At 45.4% G+C, this 27,035-nt stretch overlaps 1 protein-coding gene across 3 annotated transcripts in view; it reads right to left on the minus strand.

The window, feature by feature from the left end:
- Nucleotides 1-412: 412 nt before the first annotated feature.
- LOC105285559 (alpha-2A adrenergic receptor) overlaps nt 413-27,035 on the minus strand; it is a 115,946-nt gene continuing 89,323 nt past the window's right edge. For all 3 annotated transcript variants that reach the window (XM_026972454.1, XM_026972453.1, XM_026972452.1), the window contains exons 3-4: nt 10,185-10,559; nt 413-8,018 (exon numbers count right to left, since the gene is read on the minus strand). In XM_026972454.1, coding sequence (XP_026828255.1) covers nt 7,419-8,018; nt 10,185-10,559 — 975 coding nt within the window. In that variant the 3' untranslated portion in view covers nt 413-7,418. The remainder of the gene's footprint in view (nt 8,019-10,184; nt 10,560-27,035) is intronic.

Genomic DNA, 27,035 nt, shown 5'->3' on the forward strand with positions numbered 1-27,035 from the left:
ATAATAGTTAGTTTAGTCTTCAATATATATATATTATGTATATATATAATCTCGTAATATATAATATAATATGTATATATGTATATATATATATAGATTCTTCCGATCAATAATACAAGTTTTATAATATATTCTATATGCGTACATATATAATATATATATCTGGCGTATATATATACTATATATATATAATAATCAATCGTTCGTAAATATGCATGTGTGTGTGTATATATACATATAATGTACGCTTTACAGTAATTTACGATAATCGATATAGCATAAATCTCTACACTCACATCTCTTCTATTTATATTTTCTCTCTCGTTCTTATTTTTAACGCATTCTCACTCTCTTTCTGTCACTCTTTTTCTCCCTTTCTCTCTCTCGCATTCTCTCTCTTTCTTTCGTTCTCTCTCTCTCTCTCTCTCTCTCTCTCTTTCTCGCCCTCGCCAATTTTACGTGGCGTCGTTCTCAATCCCGTCGCACATTTTAAAAGCGTTTTAGTGATATCACAGTGATTTCATTGCTCCAATATTATCGATAGAGTAAAAGTCTGCCGGCGATGCGGCGTCCCTGGCGCGGGAAATACGTCGTAATACACCCGCATAGTGATCGCAAATCGCTCGTTTCGGATCCGAGTCGTCCGGCGAGCGCATAAATCTAGCGGGGCGATGACGGGAACATAAATCGCGGTCGACATAAATGATCGTCCCCCGCCACCCCGCCGCCAGTCTCTCCGCCACCTCCCGCGTGTAACGAGCACGCGCGCGGGCAACATTTAAAAAGGTGCCGTGAAATACGAGCGAAAATTATTCGCGATGCGAGCGAGAGCAGCTCGACGCGCGCGCGGCAGATTTACGTTAACCCGAACGTGCGAAATTGATGCGATGTCCATTTATCCCGCGTTAATTGATCGGTCGAATAACGAAATGCTGTTTTTTTTTCTTTTTGCTTTGCACTGATGTCGCCTATCGATAGCAACGCGCTCGTGGTTTCATCATTTGGAGTTGCGGACTGAAAAACACGGACAGTTATTTTATTATCGCGATCGTGGAAAGACGAATTTTTCTGATGATTTCCGTCATGCGTGGCTTTCTCGCGCGACAGAGCTACGTTTCTATCATAGACATTGAGACAAGCAAACGATCAGAAAGAATGCGAACGGTGTAAGACCAGAGTTAACTTTGAAATTAATCGAATAGATCGACTGCGACTTAAAGCTTCGAGAAAGTCATTTTATTAGCATCATTGACTGGCGCGAGCTCGCGAGCTGATTTCCTTTGCCTTCGGGTGATGTTTCTCGTTATTTCACGACGAATCGAGTGTCACGAATCGCGCATCGTGACTGCCGCAACGTGAGACGAGTTTCCTCTACCCTCGAGTGATCCGAAGGAATGAGTCGCGAGGGGGGTGGAAGGGGGATGACCATCTCGCCCGTCATAACTGTAAAAATTCCTTCATGAGGTCGACGCGGTTCGTTTCGCCCGAAAATTCAGGGATTCGTGCCAAATAGGGAAGAATATCGCCGCGACGTCCCCGTCCACCCTCTCTCAACCCTCCCGCGGCCCCGCATTGTGAGATAAGAACCCCGTCTCATCGCGACCGCGCGATAAATCCCATGCGCCGTTTCACCACGGCGGAAGCGTTTAATTCGTGGGGGATGGAGAGAGTTGAGGGCAGGGGGTGGCTTTTAGGCAAACGAAAACTGGACCGGAAGATTCCCTCAAATTCTCCGTATTCCCGGGAAACGATCGCGGATCCGCGGTCCACCGTCGCGTTTCCGCTTGCATTTCTCCCATCGTCTTCGCCCTCCTTTTCCACCTTACTTTTCTCCTCCTGGTGACAAATAACTTTTCGTCCCATCGAGTTACTCGCGACTGGGACGGACGGCTCGAAGTCCGATAAATTGGAAGCGCTATTAATTCTTTTTCTCTTCTTGTTTCCGCGGAAAGAGGGCAGGGAAAAGAGCGCAAGTTATCCCCCGTGTTTTTTACCTTTTTGTTCTATTTTTTTATTTTTATAGCGGGTGCAACGACGATCCCGCGCGCGACGTGCGGAGGACCCATCGCCGTCGGCGAATTGGAAATAACGGGTAATAATAAGATCAATAATAATCGTTGAATTCCTACTTTGATTAGTAATACCTAATTAATTAATTAGTTAGCGTATCGGTAATGGTAGTAACGGTATATAATAATATACAATGTGTGTACAATGTATGGCTCGCGGTTTCGCGGCCGCTCTCGCTTGTGTCGTTAATATAATAATATATATATATATATATATATATATATATATATATGTATAGCGCCGCACGAGTGGTGCGGCGTGTCGTCGCGCGCGCGTTTTCGCAGCTGGACAGCACGATCGCCATGATGATGATTATAATGATAGTAATGATGATGATGACGACGACGATAATGATGGAGTAATTGGCGCGGATCATTACCGGCTCTGGTCGGCGGTTCGCGACTCGCGACTCGTCCAGCCCGGAAACGGCCGCCACGCTCACCCCGCGCCGCATCTCGGAGAGCATTTCTCGTTTAGTATTTATCGTAAAGTAGTTAACTGAGTTACTGACACACACATACAGAGAAATATTATCCGAAAGACTTGTTTGCAAAAAATGCCCACCACGCCTAGAGCGACTGGTGTTTTACACGTATTAATTTAATTGATGACAAATTGGTAAACGGTCATAATTCCTTACGCGCTACTTACATCCCTTAATTGTTCTCGATTGATTTTAATCTTAATGCATTAATATCTGTAATACGATGTGTGTGCGCTCTCTCGCGCTCATCCGTCATCATTCTCGCGAATCATCCACTCACGTGCTTCACGCTGGATGATCTTACACGCTCGCTTGCGGACTACCTTATTCGTCGAAACTCGGTTTGCTCGAGTTCGATGTGTCCACACTCGTGTCTCGCTCTCTCGCTGCCCCTTCCCCGTTTAATCGACCGCGAAATTAACGGTATAATTATAGAATAACATTCGTTATAATTGATCTCTCTTCCTTTTCTCTCTTTTTTTCTCTTTCTCTCTGTCCGCTCCGCTCGTCATCCGCGCGACCGGTAGAATATTTCACGTTATATATTTTTAGTTCCCGTTCAATTATTCCTTGGGGTGTCGTGTTATTAATTGTTCCTGGCGGAATACTTGATCTTCGAATATATCCTTCGCTCGTTGCTGGAGATTATAAATACCGGCACGTAATAGTTGCTTTAATATTGCAACGACGGAAGACGCGAGTAAGTACGCGGGCACCGAAATAAAACACGCCCGAGGAAGTGGCGTGTCCGGTAAAAGTTGAAATTAACGTGCGCGAATGCATGGCATTCACACGGCAAACTGCTCGACGATCGCGGAGTTACTACCTTGCGTGAGATAAAGGTGCCGCATTAAATTCTCGTATTAAACAGCTTGCTTTATTATATCGTGTAATCCGCGTGCGCGCGCACGCGTGCGTGATATTAATGCGAGAGATCTTTCTGCTTTGCGTTCTTGCGCACCGTGATGGAAACGACTGTACTAAAATATGAAAATGCCCGGGCTCTCTCTCTCTTCCTCTTATTCAAGCGCGCGTTACAGAGAGAACGTGCTGAATTACGTTGTGCGGAAACAAGAGAACGCTTTCATCGAACGAACACGCGATACGCGGGATCGGACCCGCGTTCTAATCAGCCAGACGCCGATTAAAAGGCGAGATCTCCCTTTCTCTCGCTTATTTCCGGCGTAGTTATCGGAAAATACTCGCGAACGCGCGACGGAACGGAAGAGAAGCGCCTCGCGCGCTTCCGCCGGGATAAAAGTGTCGATCGCAAAGCGCAATCGGGACCGCGGTCGTTGTCTAAATATTCCCCGTCGATTACGTGTGACTTCGCGCGATCCCGTTTGCATATTTGCCATATGGTGGCCAGACACAAATAACCACGGCGGGTCCAACGACCGCCGGCGTCCGTGCAATCGATTGCCATAGAGTGGAAACACACGTCTACCTCTTCTCTCACCTTCTTGCCGCTGCGGAAAAGAGAGGCGAAGAAAAGCGAGGGCAAGGGAAGTGTACACCCTTATTGATTCCCGGCTACGCCAATAATGCGTCAAACGAGTGCCACAATCTTATCGGCGAATTCCATATCGTCACCCTTTGTACTCAGTACCATCCGCGATCGCTCGGTGCCATCCCGCTACTCTCTTTTTTTCCTCTTTCGGCACCTTCAGGTTTAGGAAGAAAGACGTGAAGATAGAAGTAGCGATGACAGAAAGGAGCGTGAGAGAAAGAGAGTACTGGAAGAGAAGAATCGGATCAGAGAGTTTGTAGAAAGATCCTGAGGAAGCTCGAAAATTCTAGGGGAACTATTGCAGCACCCTCGGAAGCTGTACTGTAATGTCGTAATTGTGCTTACAACTGTATAATAAATTAACTATATAATAATTACCGGCGTGTAGGGTACACACGCTAAAACAGCCGGAGATTTTACGTGTTACGGGTAACATTAGCGAGGAAGTTAAGGCTAATGACAGACGGGACCGTTTAAGGGAAACTCTCGAGGGGGTGGGGGTCAGGGGAGATGAAAGTCTCGGAAAGTTAGACAGGAAGTGAGAAAGCGAGCGCGGTGAAGAGCAAGACACGAGAGAGTACACGCATGCATGCAGGCAGGCAAAGTCGGGCACGCATACACAGACGCAATAAACACGCACACGCATTCTTAAACTCATGGAACCAGACGCGCGAAAGTGCTTATCGATTTATCGTTGTTGTGTATTGCGCGTCACGTACGTGCGTGAGCGGGTACATTTCCGCTAATGTACACGCTATATCGGGCATAGTGGATTTAAGGTGCTGGTGTTGCTATTATCTTCTCTCTCTCTCTCTCTCTCTTTCTCTCTTTTTTTTTCTCTTGCCGTTTTCTCAAATGAAAAATGCAAGATCGATGGAAAAAGGCGGGCTGTCACCGCTACTTCGAGAATTCCGGAAGAGAAAAATCCCGGAATTCTTCTCGCTCGTCCCTCCCTCTTTCTCACTCTTTCCTCCCTTTCACACACACACACACACTCTCTCTCTCGCGTTGGATCTCTTGGAAAATATGCGCCGCGAAGATCTCGCCTTGATGGAACGATATGAGTATCGTGCCCGTGTTGTTCCACGGAACGTCGAGAGCACAGGTGTGCAGAGCCCCCGTTCTCTCTCTATTCTGTCTCATGGTGTCTCCCCATGCCGTGTATGATCGTTTTACGCGCGCGAGGCTCATCAGTTTCCGTGCCGACACGGTAAGGAGCATCTGTTTCGCAGTGGCAGGCACGGGGAACGGGATTTCCGTCTTACGGAAATAATATTTCTGTCTCGGGAGAGACGGAATCTCATTAATTGGTGGATCGTCTCGGGAATTAACTGGTGGTTCTCGATCATCCTGTCGTAACACCCCCATACGCCTGTGCCCACCCCACGATACGCCACTCACCCACTCTTGTAGCGTACGCATCGCTTTTATCTAGATTCTCAATTTTGGACCCTGCAGCGCGAAGCGATCGTTCGTATCATCACGCGCGTACACGCTGCGCGCGTACTCGCGTAAATTGATCGTTCTCGCGCCGATTTGCCTACCGTGTTATCGCGATATCCCGTTCCGCGTGTGTACCAAGCGCTCTCGAACGAACGAAAAGTCAATTATTGCTGTGCAGTTAGGCTGCGATAGAAGGACCTGCTTATATATAGAATACAGGGCTTTTTTGTACCTTTTTTCCAGCATGAAAGGAACTACATGAACACTACGCACAGACACACATACATTCTCTTTCTCTCTCTCTTTCGTTCCATGTGCCCGCGCACGTACGTGACAGAATTGTTAATCGTAAAATCCTACACATGCTTAAACCTCCGTTAAAAGTAACATCGAAGACTCACGATTGTGTGTGAAATGCCGGACGTTTGAAGGGGGGCCCCGCTCCAGAGCGGAGCCCTGCGCGTGCATCTACTTAATAGGAAACGTTATCTTACACTCTCTCGCGTATCTCCATTTATTTGTCATTGTAAATCCGCCGACGATCCTCAACGCTGGCTGATGAACGTCGTCGTGCGGTTTGATCGGTTCGTGTAGGATCCTGCCTCCTCGATCTTCGACCAGCCGGACGCTTCCGCGTCATCGTATGATGATCCCGCATCTGCCACGATGCTCGGTGAGAGTCCCGACAGTGAAGCTTGTAATTCTCTCGGGCGATCTACCCCGATCCAACCCCTCCGAAAAAACATCCCTCTACGAAAGCGCGCCGTGCACGTTGCGTCGCGTACACGCGACTTTGGATTGTCATGCCTGCGAACCGGACCAAGAGATTAGGCACGGGAACAGCGTCCCCCTGTTCATCGAGAGCTGGACACGCTGGTCGTCGTTCCGTTTTCCCTGTGTCCCTCGCTTCCCTTAACGAGGGCCAGTAAAAAAAATATGGCGCAGATGGAGGAAGGAGCGATATGCTGCTGCTTGCTCTTGGTCTCTTACGAAGCGACTCGCTTTTGCAAGGTACATCGTAAACTCGTAAAGGATACTCGCCGCGCCTGGCGGATCGTGTTCCCTGGAGGAACCAGCCGAACCAGCGTGCTTTTCGTAAATTCGTTGATCTTAAGGTCGCATGCACCGAGCTAAGGATGCATGCACGAGGTCCGTGGAGTCGCGTGAAACTTACTGCGTTGTACCCGATCCTCGATACGCTGCATAATTTAACGGGTCCGGTGATCGAGACGAACATGCCGTGCTGATGGAGATTCGATGGAGATGCTCCGTAGTCTCGTCTTGTCGCTCAACGACGCGGAGACAATTTTATCCTTCTCTCTCTCTTTCTCTCTACTCTTCTTCTTCTTTTTGGATACCGCGACGTTCCCGGAAACTCGTTGCTGGCTAGCTACGGATCTCTTGTCTCTAGAGTGGCTGGCGATATATATGTATCACACAGTTTCGGCGTGAGATTGTACGTTGATTTCGCAGTCGCGAACGGGGTCTCTCTCCCATGTGCTCTCCCGGGACGTTGATGAGAACGAATCCCGAGGAGATTCCGTCTCGTCCCCAACGCATTCTTCGCACGTGCGATTCCTCGGCGTATCCTTCGACACGACGCCCGCTTTGCATTCCGAAAAGTCAGCGCGAAAACTTGCCGCGATCGATGCGGGACGACGACGGTCCTGCGTCGCGAATCTGCCGCGCGTTTCTGGCTCCATATTCCTGCGATTTTCCCGTACAATGGTATTTCAAAGTTCCTCCCGAGGATAACCAGGGGAAACTGCTCGGCTGTCGCGCGATGCGATCAGCGCAAGATCGTCCTCGCGGTACGACTCGTTGTCAGCGTCGGACTACTCGCGTACCGGAAGACTCGGGTGAATACGGTTGTCGCTAGCGTCCCTCTTGGTCGACGCTATACTGTAACGCTCATTTAAACAGTATCCGACGGAACGCGCGGCGGAAGTCCTTGTTGAAGACCGTGTAGATGAAGGGGTTGAGCGCCGAGTTCATGTAGCCGAGCCAGAAGGCGATGACGAAGGCCTGCGTGGGTATCTCGTAATGGGGGAAGATTGGCTTGAAGATGTACAGGACGAAGAAGGGCAGCCAGCAGGCGATGAAACTGCCCATTATGAAGCCCAGGATCAGCGTCGCTCGCTTCTCCTTCTTCCTGGCGAGTCGCCGCTTCTCGCGCTCGGGATCGCGCGGCTTCGCCGTCTTCCCATCGCCGGTGGATTCCTCCTTGGGGTGTCGCGCCACGTCGCCGTGCTCCTTCTTCAGCTTACCTATGTGCTTGCGCCCGAAGATCGGCTGGCATAGCCGCAGCTTGAGCGGCTTCACCACCGCGCATCTCGACACCACCCCGCTATCCGACGACGAGGGATCGAACTCGGACACCATATCGACGTCGATGCCGACGCTGGGCGCCCGACACCGCGCCGGCACGTTCTGCCCGCCTGCAGACTGGTCTCCGTTCACCGACAGCGTCGCCTTCAGGTTGCTCTTCTGCGTCGGCAACGGCACGCTCACCTGTCGACAGAATTCGCCACCGCGCTTTTCACATGCTTTCGACACGCTTTTCTGAGGCCTCGTCTCTCTTTGTTTTTTTTTTTAATTATTTTTTTATACAATTGTGAATTATCTGGATTTTTTTATTTTCCTGACTGACTTGAGAAGAGGATTATTCGCGGCTTTACTTGGAATTCCTATCGTCGTAAATTAAATTGCGTTGGGTAACCGTGAAATAGCCGCTGCACGCTTTAGGCACGTGCACGGTGTAACAGCGGCTACATCAGCAACGACTAGTGCTGCGTGGGCATGTACATCGCCGAGGCAGGTTCTTCGCGGTTTTCTGGATAAACCGTATATTACTACAAACTTACTTGTTGGTTTTGAGATAAGATTTTAAATATGCAATAAATTTGCGAGTCACGTAAAAAAAATGAAGAGAAAAAGGGATTTCGAGACCTTCTGGTCTCTAAAAAGCTCTATAAGAGATCGCGTCTTTTTTCTGTGCACAATTTTATATGCATTTACCACAAAGTAAATTTTTTAAATAATATGAATGATATCAGATCGTACTGAGCTGTAGCATTGATATTACTCTATCGGATTGAGCAGTCAGAAAGGTGAAATTACGCGTCGCGCCAGAGTTGATGGTCGATTTACTTGCGAGAAACTCTGGAAATCTCGGAAACACTCGATGGAACTATTTCCATTCCTGTACGTGATGTATGATTTTCATGCGAACAGGCAGGATTATCGCGAGACTCTTTGACGTGCAGCTGTTACACGAAGCCCGGACTAACAAAGGTGGGCGTGTACTTGCGCTCAAGTTTGAACGAGAACTCGCGTAATTGCACGACAATGAGAATGGGGAGCTCATTCTCTTTCCCTCCTCCCCTCCCCCATGCAATTATCTTCCTGCCTCGGCGTAAAACTGTATTTTCATACGTAATTATAAACGCGACCTCGCTCGAGCACGGAGATTTTCCTGCTGGCGTGCGTTTCCAGTCGGTGCGTAATCTCGACGAATTCGAGGGTCTCTCTCGATGAGCTCGAATGTACGCCGAGTTAATTCCGCGATTAGCATTTAACGCGAGATTCTCCCATTCGGCGGCGTAAAGAAACGGGCCGATATCTCGTTCTCGAACTCGAGATCTCTGTTCCACCTGTCGCACGGGAAACAATGGATGTTTTACGTTTACCGAGTAATGCGAGTCATCGCGCGTCGTGATCCGCGAGCAGATCGACGCGAGCGTCAGTGCATTAGTAACTCCGATATGTAATCACGGGGCTCTATTATCGTTGAAGCACGCGCGCGTATATACGTCACGAATATCGATCAGCGCATCCCGATGAAAGATGTCGCCTCGTTGGAGACGACAGAGTCGCGTATCAATTTCACGATATAACATGATATTTGACGTGAGGCAATATGATTGCCGTCGACGGGACGTCCTCGATGCGGACTTTAATTTATCAGGGGTATCGGGATACAGTTTACGAGAAGCGATGAAAGGAAGTAATCTGCCGCGGGACTGTCCGGAAGAAAGAAGCCCGCGAGTATGATCGATTGATCGCGAATCCCGATCCGCCGATACCGATAACCGTGCCTGTCTGTGCGGTATTATTGTGCCCTTTCGTCCCCCTCCCCTCCCCTTCCCTTCCCTTCTCCTTTGCGGGTTTCCCTTTGCCGAATTCGATTCCGCAAGCTGTATTCCGATATGAGATGTCTGATTCCAAAGATTTACTACATCCACTTTTACGTTCCTTTACGAGATATCGACGATACGGAATATACTCCGATACGTAATGGTGAATGATATCAGCACATTTGTGCGGAGGGAAAAAGCGATGATCAGAAGGCGCGGTAAGAAGGGAGACGGCCGAAAACTCGCGAAAATTGCCACCCTGCAATGTTCGTCGCAAACATCGATTTATTCAAATTAGTATTGGAAGCGCGTGTACGTTGAAAATTCCAGCCGTAGAAATCGAATTGCGTCGCGATGTCGAGTTGAACGATATTTCCCCTTTAACATCAGTCATTTATATATGTATATATAATACTTTTATTGATTTAACAATCGAATCCACTTATTGTATTTTCACTTTCTCGACCATTTTGTATTTTATATTTCAATTTTGTTCCGATGGTGGGGTACGCTTATAGGCGCATTGGAAAACCTCCCCTACCTTCAACGTGTCCTTCTCCTCCAGCGGGATGCTGGTACCTCCGGGATCGGCTTCCGACGTGCTGACGTCACTGGCAAAGTCGCACGTGACAATCGGTATCTGGACCGGCTGGTTCTCGATCGTGGCGACGTTCTCCATGACTGATCCCGGTTTCTTGGTGTCGGTCGCCGGCGTGCTCTGAGTGAAGCTGGTCTGCCTGACGTCCGGCGATTCCGGTGGCACCGCCGCGCGTGGACGCGGCTGCTTCCGGATGCCGCGACGCGCGCGGGCCTTGGCAGCGAAGTATATGCGTATGTACACGAAGACCATGATGCAGGATGGAATGTAGAAGCTGCCCAGGGCAGAGTACAGGACATATCCGATGTCCTCCGACAGCTGCAACAGAGAACATCAGCGGGCTCTCAGAGTCATTCGATTTTCATTTGGAGATCTCGACGTGATTTACATGTTAACGCGTTAAAGATGATCCTGCTATACAGATCTCTTACGGAATCTTATTTTTCTATGAATAGAGCAGTGTCATTTCTCTGAGCGTAGATTTTTATTCGTTAGATTCTGGACATTCTGAACATGCACATTTTATTTATTCTATTTATTCTATTTTCTATTTTCTTTTCAAGTTTGTTCATGAAAGTGTTTGTTCCCAAAACTAGGACATTGGCCAATTAAATAGATCAACCGTAACATTAATCCGCAACGTGGTTCGAGTATCAAAACCAGATCTTTTTTTTCCAATGTAATGTTGTTTACTCGCACGTGTACGGTTACTAAAGAAAAATAGAAATAGCACAAACTGGTGCGCTGCGTTAGCTTTGCGTAGGCGGCTCGCATTGACTCTATCCGCTTTTTAAGTCTCGCCGCGCGATCTAGGGCGCCAGAGGAGGGAAGAAGGGGCGAGACGGGAGATTAGCAGGATACATTCGATTATCATTCGACGATGTATGTATCGGCCATCGTTGGCATTTAACGAATTGCTGGTTATGTGGGTCAATTGATTTTTCGTTGTCATCCGCACGGATTGCATCGTCCACGCGCGCGCGAGTTCTTCGCGGGGGGATGAACTCGCGTTTTCCGGAAAGCACTCTACAACGCGGCATTTCTGGGGAGGAGGATCCAATTGCGATGTCGACGATGCGCTCAACGCTTTTCTAGCCGGCGTGTTGCAGTAGCGCGACACCACGACGCCGGCATGCGGTTAACTGGATTTAACGCCGTCCTGTACGCGCGGCGAACCGTGTTACAATCCCGCTTTAGGAGCTTGCATGCACACGCGCGTGCGAGGCGGGCGTAAATATAAGTGTCGGAACTTAATTTCACTTAATTCACGCGCGCAAGTACGAGCGAGATGCACACCTGCGGTGTAAACTACATTGAACTTTGCGTCGTCGCGCAACTCGCGCGCGAATCGCTTTATATCATATTTACTCGCGCGCTCCCCGGTACGCTGTAATACTTTGCTCGCGCTAATGCAATTACTATCGGCGAGCACGGCGACGTCCCGATATCTTGGATAAAACTCGGTAGCAAGACCTATTACTATCGTTAATTGATGCGGCATACTGAATAACTCGCATCATGCAGTCAGTGATATGAAATAAATGGAAACGCATTGCGAAAGAACCAATCAGCGTCACCGAAAAGCAACAGCAAAATTCAATTTTACGCGCTTCTTATAAAAATAATTTTAACATCAATTTATTTTTGTTATAACAATACTCGTAAAACCATGCAGTCGAAATTTAAATAAGGAATTAAATGCAAATAGTTTTTATATGTTGTCAATGATGCGCGCTCGAGTCTAAATGGGATAAAAAGAGAGCTCGATCAGTTAAACGAATTGAAACTGCAATTGTGTGCGCGCGTTTCAAGCACCATTGCTAACTATAACATTTGCCCAACAATAGCCAGACCCATTGAACGCAACATTACGAAAATGCGAGAAGGCTATCGATCGTTAAACAATGGAAGCTTCGTGAATGCAATAGCAATCACCGCTAATTCGCAACTGCGAATTCGTGCAAAAAATTAGGTGCATAGAATGAATCGCGACAAAGTAAGCCGTCGCGATAAATCTCCTAAGCTCGCGCGTTTCCGTTCCATCGCGCTGCGTCCTTTTTACCACTGGCCAAGCGAAAATTAATGAAAATGGACCGAGAGAAGCGAGACGGATTCGCGGTCGATCCAGCGTTAGCCGCATCCCGCTTACGTGGTCATGCACGCTTGAAGCGGCCGGCCGCATCTTTGCGATAGCGCAGCGGACAGGCTTTAAGCCCAGTCGCCATGCCGCGGCACGTATCTATCTGCGGCTCTCCTCTCCACTGTTATTTCTCAGTGCTATTCCTAACGGAAAAAACGCGAGGCCCGCACGTCGCGCCGTGTCGCGCCGCGCGACGATGAATCTCGGCCGCCGGTTTTCACAGGTAAACCGCAAAGTGCTCGCGCATTATAAATTTGCATAAATTAAATTCCCCTTTGATGCTCGCCTCGGAAAGTGAAGAAGAAAGAGTGAGAGAGAGAAAGAGAGACAGAAATAATGAGGCGACCCTCTTCATCCGCTTCGCCGTGTCGCCGCGTGTCGTCGCCTCATCTCGAAACTCGCTTTTCGCTGCAATATTTCCGTCGCCGCCACCGCATCGTTTTTCCCTAACCGCCTCGTGTCCTTCATCCCCCAACCTCCGCGATTCAATCCTCTCTCGCTCCTCTCCTCTTGCCTTGTTCTCGTCCTTGGAGCAGCACGAGGCCGCGCATGTGTTTCTCCGCGTGGTATCGTGCTTTTCTTCCCCGTCCGTTGCCATTGCTTTTCCCTCGCCGCGGTGACGGCGGGCGGGGGAGAACGCAAGCCGCGCCGTCTTGTTTTTCCCCTTTGGGGGAACCGGAACCATTGTTCTTCGTGCGGCTTACCACGGTCGCGGTGTACTCTCGATAGGATCGAAATTACCGAGAGAAGCTCGGTAAGTCGAACCGACCGACCGACAATGCGGCTCTCTGGTAAACTCCACCGACGCGACGCGGTGGAAGATCCATCGAATTAAATCGACGAAAAGAAAAGAAGAGGAATATCATTAGAGGTCCATGAACGGATGTTTTTTTCTCTACCTTCTGGGTACTCACTTCGATCCCAATTCTCTCGTGGGACGTCGCGCGCTAAGGACATATCGCTTCGGAAATCGCGCAAATAACGCGCAAATTGAAGGAAACCCCAGGCGTCAAATTACGTCCGTTTCGCGATATAATGCACGTTTGTTGTGCAAACGTTACGCAGATATCACGCGCGTCGCGCATCCGTACAAAGTGATGACACGTGCGTTATATACACTCCGGGTATGCGCGCACCTCCTAAATTAATTTATTTGACAGGCCCCGTAAAATGACCCGCGCTGTATCCCGACCGCGCCTCACCTCCCCGGTTAATTAATATTTCGCTGAACAAATTAAACATCTTGATACCTATAATTAATGATGCCGACGAGGGGAAACGTTATTTTCCCCCGCGTACACGTGCGATGGATGGCACTCATCGGCTGATATGAACGCTTCCGATACGTTTCGAAATACTTCTGATCGAGAGAGGTTCTCATGAAGATTTAGTGCCTTAATCTGGAACGTGCAGCGCATCGTGCCTTCTCCCGATTTTCTTTGACTCTCAAATCAAGGGATCTCAAGGTACACCTTTATTGCTCCCCGCGGTATTTCGGTGCTCGACCCCGTCGTACAGTGATGTATGCTTGCAACCCCCGTGCCTCCAATGTTTTATGGGCGCATGCGACAATGCGCACACATGCAAGACTTGATGTACACGTGTGCACTGCGCTGTGACTGCAACGTCGTGTGATTAACAGCGAGATGTTTGTGTAGAGAGCGAAAACGTGCATTTCTTCTGTCATTGTTATTATTAGCCATATTTTCGGATAATTATAATGATTAATAATGAGAGAAAGAATGAGAGAGATCACATGGATTTTTATTTCGAATAAAATACCCCGAATTTGAAAAGACAGGGATTATTCGAATATTCATTACGGTATCCTTTATCTCTCCATCTCTCTTTTAATACAATGTTTCTAAATTTATATTTTTATTATACTGTGATACAGGGTAATCTACATTTTTAATTCTACTAAAATTATACTGTTCTTCATGGGTTCCTAAAGGGACGTAAAAGATATTTTATGAGGGCGTTTTGAATTCATTATTTATGTTTTTACTTGCGTGGAAGAGGCCGGCATTTATATTCAATTAAAAGTTTAATTTATATTATATTTGCATTAAAAGTCGCGGAATTAGCGCACGTTGGTAACTGTGTATTGAATTAAGGAAGGCAGATGCACGAACAACGGAATACATTTGAATAGAATGCAAAATTCGCAGTGGCCAGGCAAGCCTTATAAAGCTATAAATGCAAATAACGGCGATGTTGTCTTACATAACCGGATCAACAAACTAGTCAGCGGGAAATATTCTCTCATCAGGATTAATTACAGCTTGTGTATAAGAAGCTGGAAAATAAAAATGCAAAATACGAAAACTCCGTATATAATTTACACCCAGTGCATTCAGGCAAAGTTAGAAAAGCTCCGAGGGAAACATTTTTCTTTCAGGCTTGTTTTAATTTGGCGCAACTTGTGCAAATTGGAAGAAAATCAGAACTTTCCTGTCAAATTTTTGAATAGCTCGCTTCGTGAAAAACGCGCATTGCAATCATTTAAGACAGACAATTATTATGATAATAGTATTGCATATAAAAAAATTAAAATTCTCATATCACGTTTTGACGAAACTGTCACGACAGCTATCGCTATACAAATATAAAGTGTCATAATAAACTTTAATATCATTTTAATTAACCATGTTATATCGAGATACATAATAAACGTCAAGAGAGGCTATAAACATTGCACATACGCGTCGATTTAAAATTTTAGAATGATTTCTACGATACTTAAAACTCGGATTTTCAGCATGATGGCACGTCCATCCATCCACCGACGTTAACGTTGCAAAATAGGATCACCACGCTCGGCACGATTATACGTACACGTAGACGAAATTAGACAGCAGCTCGAACGAGCTCGTAACGCCGCGGCGTCGTGAAACGCAGCGCGATTCGACAGAGATTTCGATGATAGTTGAAATGTACCTTGTCGCTCTACTCGTTCGCTCAGTGCCAGGCAATACTCGAGTTATAGCTGCGGTTTCAAGCGCAATATGGCACTTCGCGCAAAGATAAAATGGCAGACCGTATTTCCATGTCGTTTCATATTCTCACCTCCGTTACCGGATATTTCGCCGCGCTGCGTTATAACGCGGGCGTCTTTTCGCGCCACGTTCGAAAGGAGAAGGAAGCAGAGAGGGAGAGAGAGGAAAAAACAGGAAAGGAGAGACGCGCTCGATGAAAAGGGATTCCTTACGAAACGAGAGAGTAATCCAGACCGTGTACATTATACACGGATTCGCTTGGCAGTCTATCTTTCTTCTGTCAAACCGTTCCTTTTGTCGCCGTAGCGACTCCAATATCAAAAACTTCTCATCTGTTTCTGACAGTCCCATTGATTATTCCCCAGCGCGTGGTGTTTCTTCTCTTTTTTTCTCACAAAGCATGTAATTTTCCTGATACCGTCGTGCTCGGAACTTTCTTCCACCGACGTTCGCGAGTTCCTTCCCGAGAATGAGCAGGAGAATGCGAATCCCCGGGACCAATCTTAATTACGCGTTGCTGTGTGCGCGCCGACGATTTTATGCCATTTCTCTTTCTCCCCTCGTGTTCATGGCAGCGCGCATTGGAGTTCCTTTATAATCGCCGCGTCGCTTTGTCTACAAGCGGGCCATAAAACGCAACTAAAAGCTCGCATTTGTTGCATTTTGATAGACTCACTCGACTCTTCCCTCGTAGCTGAGTACCGTTTGGTGAAGCAAAAAACCAATACGTACAGCAAAGAGACCGCTCTTTTTCGCTCGTTTTGCGATTCCGCGTGGAGAGACATTGGCATTGGACAAAGATATTATATTACATATTACATCCAACATAGAGTTACATGCACATATACACAATTATGTAACATCTATAGCTTTGGAAAAAATAATTAGAACATCAAATAACGTGCATACGAAACGCTAAAATTTAATGCTGGATGCATCCGAGAACTGCATTTACGCAGAACGCTGTGAAACATGCACAGCGTCGAACTTGGCGTCGTGTACCGCGCGAACCGCAATGTCCGTCGTGACACCCCGAATATGCTAAATCCTGATGTGCATCGTATGCGCGCGGCGTATATCATCGTTACATCCGAGCGCGCTCACGGACCGAAATTAATTTCTTCATTCGCGTCTCTTCGTTCTCTCGACGGCGCTCGAGTGTTGGACGCTGGCGATGTCCCCGACATGACAATAGCCGGTATCAATCGAGGCATCAAAGGAGCGAGCGAGCGAGCTTGCGGGGGTGCGGGAGGGTTGAGCCGCTATCCTGATGAATCCCTAATCTTTAAAATTCTCAACAAAAGCGGCGAGACCGTCGGCCGATATTGGGCTGCACGTCCGCCGCCTGGGAAACGTATTATATAGCCGGGATATACGCGTGATAGCATCACCCTTTCGCAATCAATCTCGCGATGTATAGTAGTATGTACCAATCTCGCACTTTCAATGAAATTCTATCTAAAATGCAAACGCGAGATTTCATGTAATTACGTAACGTAAACTACGTAATTGTTTTATGTGGCGTTGATTAACATCTCTTTCTGATCAGCAACGAAAATACGTTACGCTAAAAACGCTAATCAACAAGCTCGCTGATGCCTGCGAATGCTGCGGCTGATGGCTCGGTCAAGTCAACCATTAAGTTAATCAATGATAAATGTCTCTTTGTTGTTACATCGATACTGAGTGATTAATGATCACTTTCATAACCGTCATTTGCATTTTATGGAAAATAACGAGAAACGCACAAGGACGCAAGATCTCTCACATTGATTTGGTGCGAGTGCCGGATCCACGTTAACATTCTAAGTTATAATAAACCTTTGCAAAATTGTAATCTTCCAGTTACATATACTCGCGTGTTCCATACACCAGCTGACGAAGATGTATGAGCCGAAAGCGAACATACACGATCCTTCTCTTTCTCCAGCTTAAAAAAGCAATTATAATAGACGGAAAGGAAAGACACGTCCTCTGCACACACGTTCGACGAAAGGGTAGCAAAAAAGGAACACCGATAGAAGAAAAGTGAATGAGGGAACGAAAGAGAGAAAGAGATGGGGTAAGGGAGAGTGAGAAAGGGCGGATTTTAATTGGGTCAGACAAAATGTACTTGCCGCTATTTGGCGGCGGAGCGAACCCGGAATATTCTTGGTCTTTCGAGGTCCGTTGAACGTCGCTGTAGTTTCACGGATGGTAGCTATTACGGCCCGACGGTAATGTACGGCGCAAAGACAGAATTCGGTACTTTCCGCGAGCGGTGTGCCGCGTGCGCAACGGATTCCACGGGTGCGGGACGTGAGCGTGCCGGGATCGCCATAATTTCGTGACACGAATTTGCGCTTTAAAGCGAAGATAACACAGCCGGCTTGAATTAACGTTTACGAGCTCGCGTGTGATACTATATGTCGCAAAGTGGGATCAGCTTTACGGTTATCGGCCGCGTGGCTCCTCCGTCTCCCTCGCGATCGCTCCTCGCATCCAACCTAGGAAGAAAGCTTCAAGTTTGTTCTCGAATCTTAACAGCCTCTACATTTCATTTGTATCCTATATTTGTATCATATATTATTATGTGCCGTGCTTTATATTCATGAGATGTATATTATACTTTATAATGCGCATTTATTATACCCACATGTATATTTTATATCGCATCGCATGTGAAATAATAATAATAGTAATAAAAGACGATGTCAAGTCGATCCGGCGCCCGTCTTTTCCGTGAGATCACGCGTGATGAGGAACAAACGCCGCTCCGGTACCAATCAACCAACCAACAATAATTCTACAATCGCTACTTTCACATTGTTACAACTCACATTTGGTCCTCGCGATTCGCTTTCGATCCAGCGGTCTCGAATAGCCATGGTGGCCCCGCATCGCCGATGAAACGTTTGTTCGTTCGCGCGTTTGCTCGTGTTACATCCAACATGTTACATCGCAGTGGACCCGGGAAAGTTCCATGGATGACCTGCTTCTCTCCCCCGTGTGATGTCGGCCCCGTAAGACAAACTCGAATAAGCAGACGAGCAGTCATCGCGCGTACGTGCATACGTGTACGTGTGCAAACAATCCCGGGGCCTCTCCTGCAGGACGCTAATCGGCCCCGCTTGCACCCCGGGGTTTGCATATCGGGCATCTTGCCCTTGACATTGCCATCAGAAGGAGATGCGCGCTCTTCTCGGCACGGGCGTGCACACCACTTGCCCTAATTCTCCTCCGGCCGATCCTAATTATACGACGTCTGGCGAGCGTGAAGGAAGGAAGTAGGACGAACGGTTTGCAACTCCGCAACTCGCCAAGTTGCGCGCTTTTAACCTTTAACATTCCGAAACGCGCTCGCTATGCATGTGTGCTCGCATATGCACGGAGCGCCGATAAGTCAGCTCTTTTTGGCTGGAACGTTTCAAATATCGAGTTTTAAATGCGCGCCCCTGTTTATTTTTACGATAAATAAATAGAACAACCCTCCGCCTCCTCACCCTCTACGGCTATACGGCCGGCATCCATCGGCCGTGCAGAATGCGGCACACACACGCCGCCGTGTAATGTTTGTTTCGCAAAATTTCCTAAATATAATAAATGTTCGATCTCACATACACACACGCACTTGTTGTTATTTGTTTAAAATAGCGCGTACATATGCAGCACTTGCTTATTCCCTTTCCCTCTTTTTCAGGGAGAAGTATAATGCCTCCGAGTGGATAATCGGGATTTACTAATAATCGATTCGCTATTATTTTAACTTGTGCTCTGCTCGATGCACATTTAACGTGCGCAGTTCGCGATTCGCGGAGGCGCGGCGAAATGCACTTCACATCGAGCGTGCAAATCCGCAAACCCGATCCCGCCATCGTTTTGCCCGCTTATGCCGTTCGCCGGGGAGCGAACCCTCTGGCCCCGTGTTCGTCGGTCGAGTAGCATGAAGAATATCCCAAGGAAAGCTCGATGAACTTGAAAGCGAGGGACAGAGAGAGAGAGAGAGAGAAAAAAAGAAAGTCGAAGAGCGCGATATACCGGAACGATCCGTCGAACAATTCTTCTGTTCGACCATTCAGAGATGAAGCACTTGTCCGCCACTAACGCTCTCCCCATTTTTTCTCGCCGGCTTTTCGCGCCGGTTATTTCCACCCTCATTTGTCCTATCATTCTCCTTCTGCCATGAGAGCGCACGGAACTGAAAGCAATCAATTTATCACGGGAGCGTACGCATTCGCGCGTATCTGCGCGAGTATATTCTCGCTAAAGACGTCATAAGAACGGTTCTCCGGAACCTTTCTAGGTTCCGCGCTGTGTATGAATGTGTCGAATCACTCTCCTTATCTGGGAGCCTCCTCGTTTCTGACGAGTTCGCCGCGGATTGAGGCCTGTAGTCGGAGGTGATATTTCATCTCGCCACGAGCGCAGCCTCCCTCGCGGATGACACGCGCGTATCCTCATATTGTTCGGATCCGAGCGACGTTCCACGTGCGCGTTTCCACGCGCTTCCTCACGCTTCATCCCTCATTGTTTGCCGATATCGAGAGGATTTATTTCGACGCTTCTTTCCGCGAGACAATCGGCGATCCTCCACGCGCGATAAGAAATTTCACGCATCATTTTTCTCGCTCGATACCGCGACGACGATCCACTCGCGACGAGTCGACACGTTGCTTTTCTCCTCTCTCGAAATAATCCTCGCGCCGCCGCCACGCGTGTCCCGTTCTCCTGCGGAAACGCGCCGGCGGATTTCCGCTTTTTCCACGACGACGACGAGCGCGGCGTGCGATTGCGTCGCGCGGTCTGTCTTCGCTCGCGCCGGCCTTACTATTCATATCTTCATGAATTTTTATTCGCTTCCTCGCGCGGACTCACACGCGCGCATTCACGCTGGCATTAATGGATAATGCGTGCGACGGCGAAAGCATCGGCTTGGGAAATTCCCGTGGAAATTACACAGTGAACTTCTCCTTTCAAGTCCGACAGATTGTCAAAATGTAAATGCGCTCGCACGAATCTCGCGCGAGCGCGCCGGCGAACGGCGCGAGTAATCTTTATTCGGCGAAAATGGCGCCGGATTACCCGCCTCGGTGGGTTCCCTTGCTCCTTAATCTCGCGCGCCCGAATGAAGGAAATTCTTTTTAATGCGGATGAACAATTCCCGACCGGACTCGGTATTAGCCGCATCACTTGGGAAAACGCGCGCGCGCGCGTCTTCTTTCACGCGAGAACGTCTCGATTTTAATTCGCGAACGTTCGCGATTTTTCGCGAGGATATTCTGATTAATCGCTATCGAGGGCAGTATCAAGCGGAGAAGCGAAACGGCTACAGCGAGCTTCATCAAAATTGATGGTCTGTTCGACATAATTTCCCCGTTATTGGTTTGTACCATCTCTCATCCCTGCGAGCGAGCGAGTCCAAGTTTCCGCGCGGAAAGGATACCATTCTCCTCGGAAAAGGACGGAGAACGAGCGGCTTCTTTCCGACGAGAGAGGGTCCGATGATTAAAAATATTCCGCAAACTTTCGTCTTGGGCATCTCGGGGATAAAGACAATCTGCGTCTTCTGATGGTGCATGTCGCCGACACATAAGCCGAAGAAATTGCTCGTTACCACGCGTATTCGCGTTTGCGGACCCATACACCTGATGCATCTTTGAAAACGCTTTTCTCTCTTTCTCTTTCTCTCTCGCGCGCGCGCGCGACAAGAGTTGCATTTCGCCGTCAAGACACGTTCGCGGGAACGGCGAGTGAGAATAATGAAAAAGCACAGTGGACTGCAAACTCGCGGAACTTAAAACGTCTACGTCAAGAAATTAAATCTGCGTCACGACCTAATTTCCGCTCCCGACGGGAGGTTCTAAGTAATTAATATCCGATTGAGGCGGATCTATCAAGTACTAGACTACGTAGGGATCCTCAAACTTTTTTAATTTAATACTCTAACGCTGGTAGCCTGATTCTCCTCACGCGCCCACACAAGATGCAAATTTTAACGACATGTGTTTAATAGCTTAAAGCGGATAATGCAATCGATAAGTCTAATTAAAGTATCCGATGACCAACTATTTTCAGATTCAATAAAAACTGCACGCATTAGAAATTAAAATTAGATAAAAATAGAAAGATAAATAATGTATGACTAAAACAATATAAATATTGTATAGTTGAATGCCAAAATTCTAAAATTTAGATCAAAGTTTAGTTTAGATCGAAAGTTTGGTATCTATTTCCGCTCTAATGAAAATCTGCTTTTTTTAACTCCACCGTTAGGCAGTTGGCAGTTCTAGAGCACACATTCAGCTATTAGGTTGAGTAAAACTTAATTTCGTATTTTTTGGTCAAAGTCAAAGACAAAATTTTGATATTAAAAAATAACTTTATTAAACAATGTATGCACCATTTTTTTCAATAACATTTCGCCATCTTTCAGGTAATTTAAGAATTCCATCCTCCCAAAACTTCTCAGTGTTCTGAGTGAAAAATTCCTCAAGGTGTTGTTTGCAAGCTTCCAAAGAAGTGAAATTTTTTCCATTAAGCGAATTCTGTAACGATCTGAATAAGTGGAAATCTGATGGTGCCAGGTCAGGTGAATATGGCGGATGAGGCAAGACGTCCCACCCAAGCTGCAGTAATTTTTGACGGGTTGCCAAAGATACGTGCGGTCTAATGTTGTTTTTATGGAAGATGACACCATAACGATTGTTCAATTCTAGTCGCTTCTCGTCGATCGCTGCCTTCAACTGGTGCAGTTGGGAACCAGTACTCCTTCGAATCAATTGTTTGATTTTGTGGAAGCAGTTCATAATATATGATTCCTTTCCAATCCCACCAAATACACAATATGACTTTTTTGTGTGTATGTTTTGCTTTGGTGTGGTTTACGGCGGTTCATTTCGCTTCCCTCACGATCTTTTGCGCTCAACATTCTTGTATAAAATCCACTTTTCGTCGCCCGTTACTATTCGTTTTAAAAATGGATTGTTTTCGTTGCGTTTGAGCAATAAATCGCAGATGGAGATGCGGTCCATTAAATTTTTTTCAGTCAAATTATGAGGTACCCAAATATCGTACCGAGACACGTAGCCAAGTGTGTGCAAGCGGTTCACAACGGTCTTTTGAGATACGTTGACAATTTGTGCGATATCTCGTGTCGTATAATGTGGATTATTTTCAATCAACGTCTTGATTTGATCATCATCTGCAACCAATGGCCTACCTGAGCGCTTTCCATCTTCACATGTCGTATCACTAGCACGAAATTCCGCAAACCTGTTTTGGCACACACGTTCGCTTACGGCATCCTCCCCATACACAGCACATATCTTTTCTTTAGTTTGCGTTGCGTTTTTCCCTTTGTGAAAATAAAAAAGCATCAAATACCGAAAATACTGCTTGTTTTGCTCCATGTTTACAATGCCACTAAATACAAACTACTGAATCGATTTTGATGAATGATGACTTTATACACACAGGAAAACATAACCTTTCAGAAAAATAATGGTAATGTCACATCTTGAGTGAAGTTAGCTGCCAATATTTTTTCTTAATGACATCTACCCAAAATACGAAATTACTTTTTACTCAACCCAATAAATGCGCATGTAAAACTAAAAGCGCAGCAAAGAACTAAAAGCTTTGGCGAAAAGCGGACTAACCCGCTATCGCTTATGATACAAAATTTCACCTTTTTTCAATTTTTCTCGACTTAAACTCGAAAACCAAATGCAAAAATGCACTATACGTGTACGCACAGTTTTAAAAACTGTACAAGTTTATCGATGGTAAAAACTGAAGCTACAAAGTGGATCATTTCCATATCATTTTACACGTCGAATTCTCGACTATCATTTTACGCGCAACGTTCGAAATGCATTGCAATTCGCTTCAGTAACGCGACTACGCTATTTTCGCAACTAAGATAATGATTAATTAATGACAGCTAGATGTTTCATAAAACCAAGTTTCATAAATATTTAGCAATACGTTCTTTTCATATTTATTAATTAATGTTTTTATATACATCACTTGTATACACATATATATTTGTCATGATAAGAGCATGCGTAATGAGGATAGATATACGCGGAGTGCGAAGAGCAGAAAATCGGTTTTTGTTTTATGTCGCTACGTCAATTTTTCGCCAATTTATAGCGTTTTGAAGATTCGATGCGCGCGCTGCATCGAGGAGCGCAGCGAGCACGTGTGCATCTATTACGTCTATTACATAACTGTTATGCAGAGTCAGCTGATGCGGGGTAGCACGTGTTTTTTCGCCGGGCGGCGCCACGCACTTCCTCCGCCACTCGGCGCCGCCGCTAGATCGTGATCACGGGTCGATATAATTATCAATATCTTTGCACAGAAAAATCGTAGAGAGATAAAATCAATGTCGTTGGAAAGCTGAGACTCTAGCACTTTCGATGGATCCACAATCATTTATTTCGAATAATTAGTTTGCGAGAAATCATCGATTGATTACAAAACTGAAATTAATTTCATCCCGAAAATCGATCGCAGTGGCCGAAAGAAATCGCCACATGTTCAAATGCTGATATCTCGACTAGAGACATCGTAGCAACATGAAACAAAAGTTTATTGTAAAGTATATACTCTTACACTATCAAAATTAAATACATTATATATTTTGTAAATTATTCTTAATAGTGCATAAAAGTTTTTAATCTTGTAATACATTTCTGTATTTCTGCTACGAAACATTTTTATTTTATGTCGCTCTGATGTGAGATAATGTCGCACTGATAAAACGTACATTTTTTCTATTCAGTTTACAGCATGAGATACAAATTCTCAGGCACAAATTTAACTTTTGAAAGTTTAACACGTGATATCGCGCTGGTGCGTAATTTATGACTAAGCAACAATGAAAAAAATACGAAATAGCAATATTTTCCTGTCGTTAATCGCAATAGTATTACGATACTACGATATTTATTGACGGCTAAATTCATGGGAATGAATAAAGACACGAGTGCGTCAATTCTTCCAAGTGGTGTTGGTTTATAGAATTTTCACGTGGCAGCAATACAAGCGAACTTGAAAGCAAATTGAGGAACAAAACTCGGCGTGCAGTTTCATGGTTAAATTCTTGGACACGAACAAACTCTCTAGAGTAGTTTCTGCAGGCGAGAGGTCAGGGGATTCCTTTAAACTTCCGTCTGTGAGCCACTTTTTAGAAAATCAAATTATTTTTGCTTCGTATATTTCTGTGCAGCAATAAACTTCCTTTCTCTAGGGTCTCTCGAGCACAAACAATTGATTTAAGTTGTAATTAAATCTATATATTAGATTTGGGAAAAACATCCAAGTATAGAGAAATGATATGAAAAGTATATCCAATTAACAAAAGCATATAAACATATATTTATTAATTGAATACACTAAAGTTGTCATTTGCTGAATTTTCTCATATCTTTTCATTTGATAAGCAATAGTATTACAGATTGGACTCGCAATGATTATTATTTTATTAACAAAACCATTAATTCATTAACAACATCCATTAATTTTTGTTTATAAGCAGACTTTACATGCGACTTGTGAACACACCATCGAAAACCGATTTCGGATTCCCGTAATTCAACGTACTGACGTTTCTCATTAACTCGGATTTTCGGTACATGTGACATTATAACATTCTGCAGTTATTACTATGCTGATCTCGCGATTTTATAGTAATAAATCATCGCCCTAATAACCTCGTATAAACAATGAAGCCGCGTCAGAAATAGCGTATTAATCGCGCTGATTCCGACCTAATCTGCATCTCTCTCCCTCTTCCTTCACGATATACATATATCACACTAACATAAAATATTGCTGCCAGAAATGACACGGGAATACATGAAAACTGATGTATGAATAATAATTAATTACGATAAGAATCCAAATACATAAATAACGAAGTTACAGACGTCCCACATTATGACGATTCGTTACAGGTAAATCTAGCTACGTGGCGGCGATAAATAATAACTAGTACACTTGCGAGACGGTCTCTAACGAATTAATAAATTACATTGAGAAAATTGTGTCAAGAGAGAGCTGGATTGTCCTCTTATAGAATTTAACTATAGTTAATGCCCTTGTTTGCGTTTAGTTCAATATGTAGAGTGTATTGGAGAACGCTGCTCGTGATCGATTAGCCCGGTTATTGTTTGTATATAACCGCCATTCGGTTTTCCGAATGTCGCTTTAGTTGGTTAATAAATTTCCGAAATCAATCGACGCATCGGTACCCGGCCGCAACGCCCGTACGCTGTTGTGTCACATCGAAAAATGGCCATAACCAGAAAACGATGTGTCCCGATATGTCGATGCATGCGTTCAATCAGCACGGCACAGACTCGGCGAAATATATTTTCGCGGCATACTCCGCGTGATATCTCAGAACTGCCGAGTGTTTATATTTTCTTTATTATCTTGACATTTTCGTTAAAAATAAGAAAATTAATTCAATCGAAAAATTCTAGTAGAATATCTTAATCTTTTCTTCGAAACATCATGTTGCGTGACAGAATGATTATTCTTTATATGTCATATTATAAAAATAAAATGAGGAGAAAATTGTCAAAAGAAGAAGACGAAAACTCACATACATACACATATATCTATAATAGAAATTCTGAGAAAGAATCTGGCAGTTTTTAGACATCTTACGTAAAGAACTGCGAGAAAATCACGTCTCCTCGTACGTAGATACACTCAACCGATTTTCTTTTTTCTATTTCTTTTCTTTTTGTGAGAAAAGCAGTACTTCATTCCGCGTGGGAGACATCGTTTCTTCGACCGTGACTTCGTTTTCTTCTCGCCTATGTGGGCGTGTGTCTGAACGGCCCTTGATTATCGTGAATACCATCGGCCGCATTTGCGGTAGTTTGTTTCGGGCGGTTTTTGCACTCCGAGGACCAGTGGTTTTCGTCCTTCTCTGGCCTCCTACGGGTACAAATCCCTGCGGAACTGTTCCACGCGGATATCCGACGTACAAACGGACTCGCACATAAGCGTAATCCTGCATCGCGCTAGCTCTAAGGGCATGGATGCAAAAAAGAGCTACCAATTTGTCACATAAATATTTTTTCTTGTTGAAACGTTATTTGTATGCACTTTTATTTGCCTTCCCGATGCAGCCATCGCGAGATTGCCGCATAACAAATGGCAGTTGAGCATACATCTGCCATTCTACGAATTGCATAACTCTCGGTCCGAAACGTCCGAACGAATTCTGTATGGCGTCCTGCATGGAAAATTATTGATCGCGGAGAAAAAGATTTGCAATATTTAAAATATTTATAATATATCTTTCTTGACTAATATTCAAAATTCTGTTACGCGAAAGATTAAAAAGGTAATGTTTAGCATCAGGATTTATTGATTACATTTTTATTACATTTTTAGTTGTTTAATTTTATTTTTCACAAAAATATCTTCTTCACTTTTAATATTTCATTGATAAACTTAATTTTTAATTACATTTGGTGAAAGATGTATATACATATATATTTCTTTTAATTAATTTTTTTCGTAAAACTTTGATTATAATTACAATAAGTGAATATAGATTTTAGTTGTAGCTTTCCGATATATGAATCACTTAACATGCATCATATTGCTGATCCGCGCGTGAATTCCGCATATTCTATACTGCTTTATTTT

Source organism: Ooceraea biroi, chromosome 9 (genome assembly GCF_003672135.1).
Source record: "Ooceraea biroi isolate clonal line C1 chromosome 9, Obir_v5.4, whole genome shotgun sequence".
Lineage (NCBI taxonomy): Eukaryota > Metazoa > Arthropoda > Insecta > Hymenoptera > Formicidae > Ooceraea > Ooceraea biroi.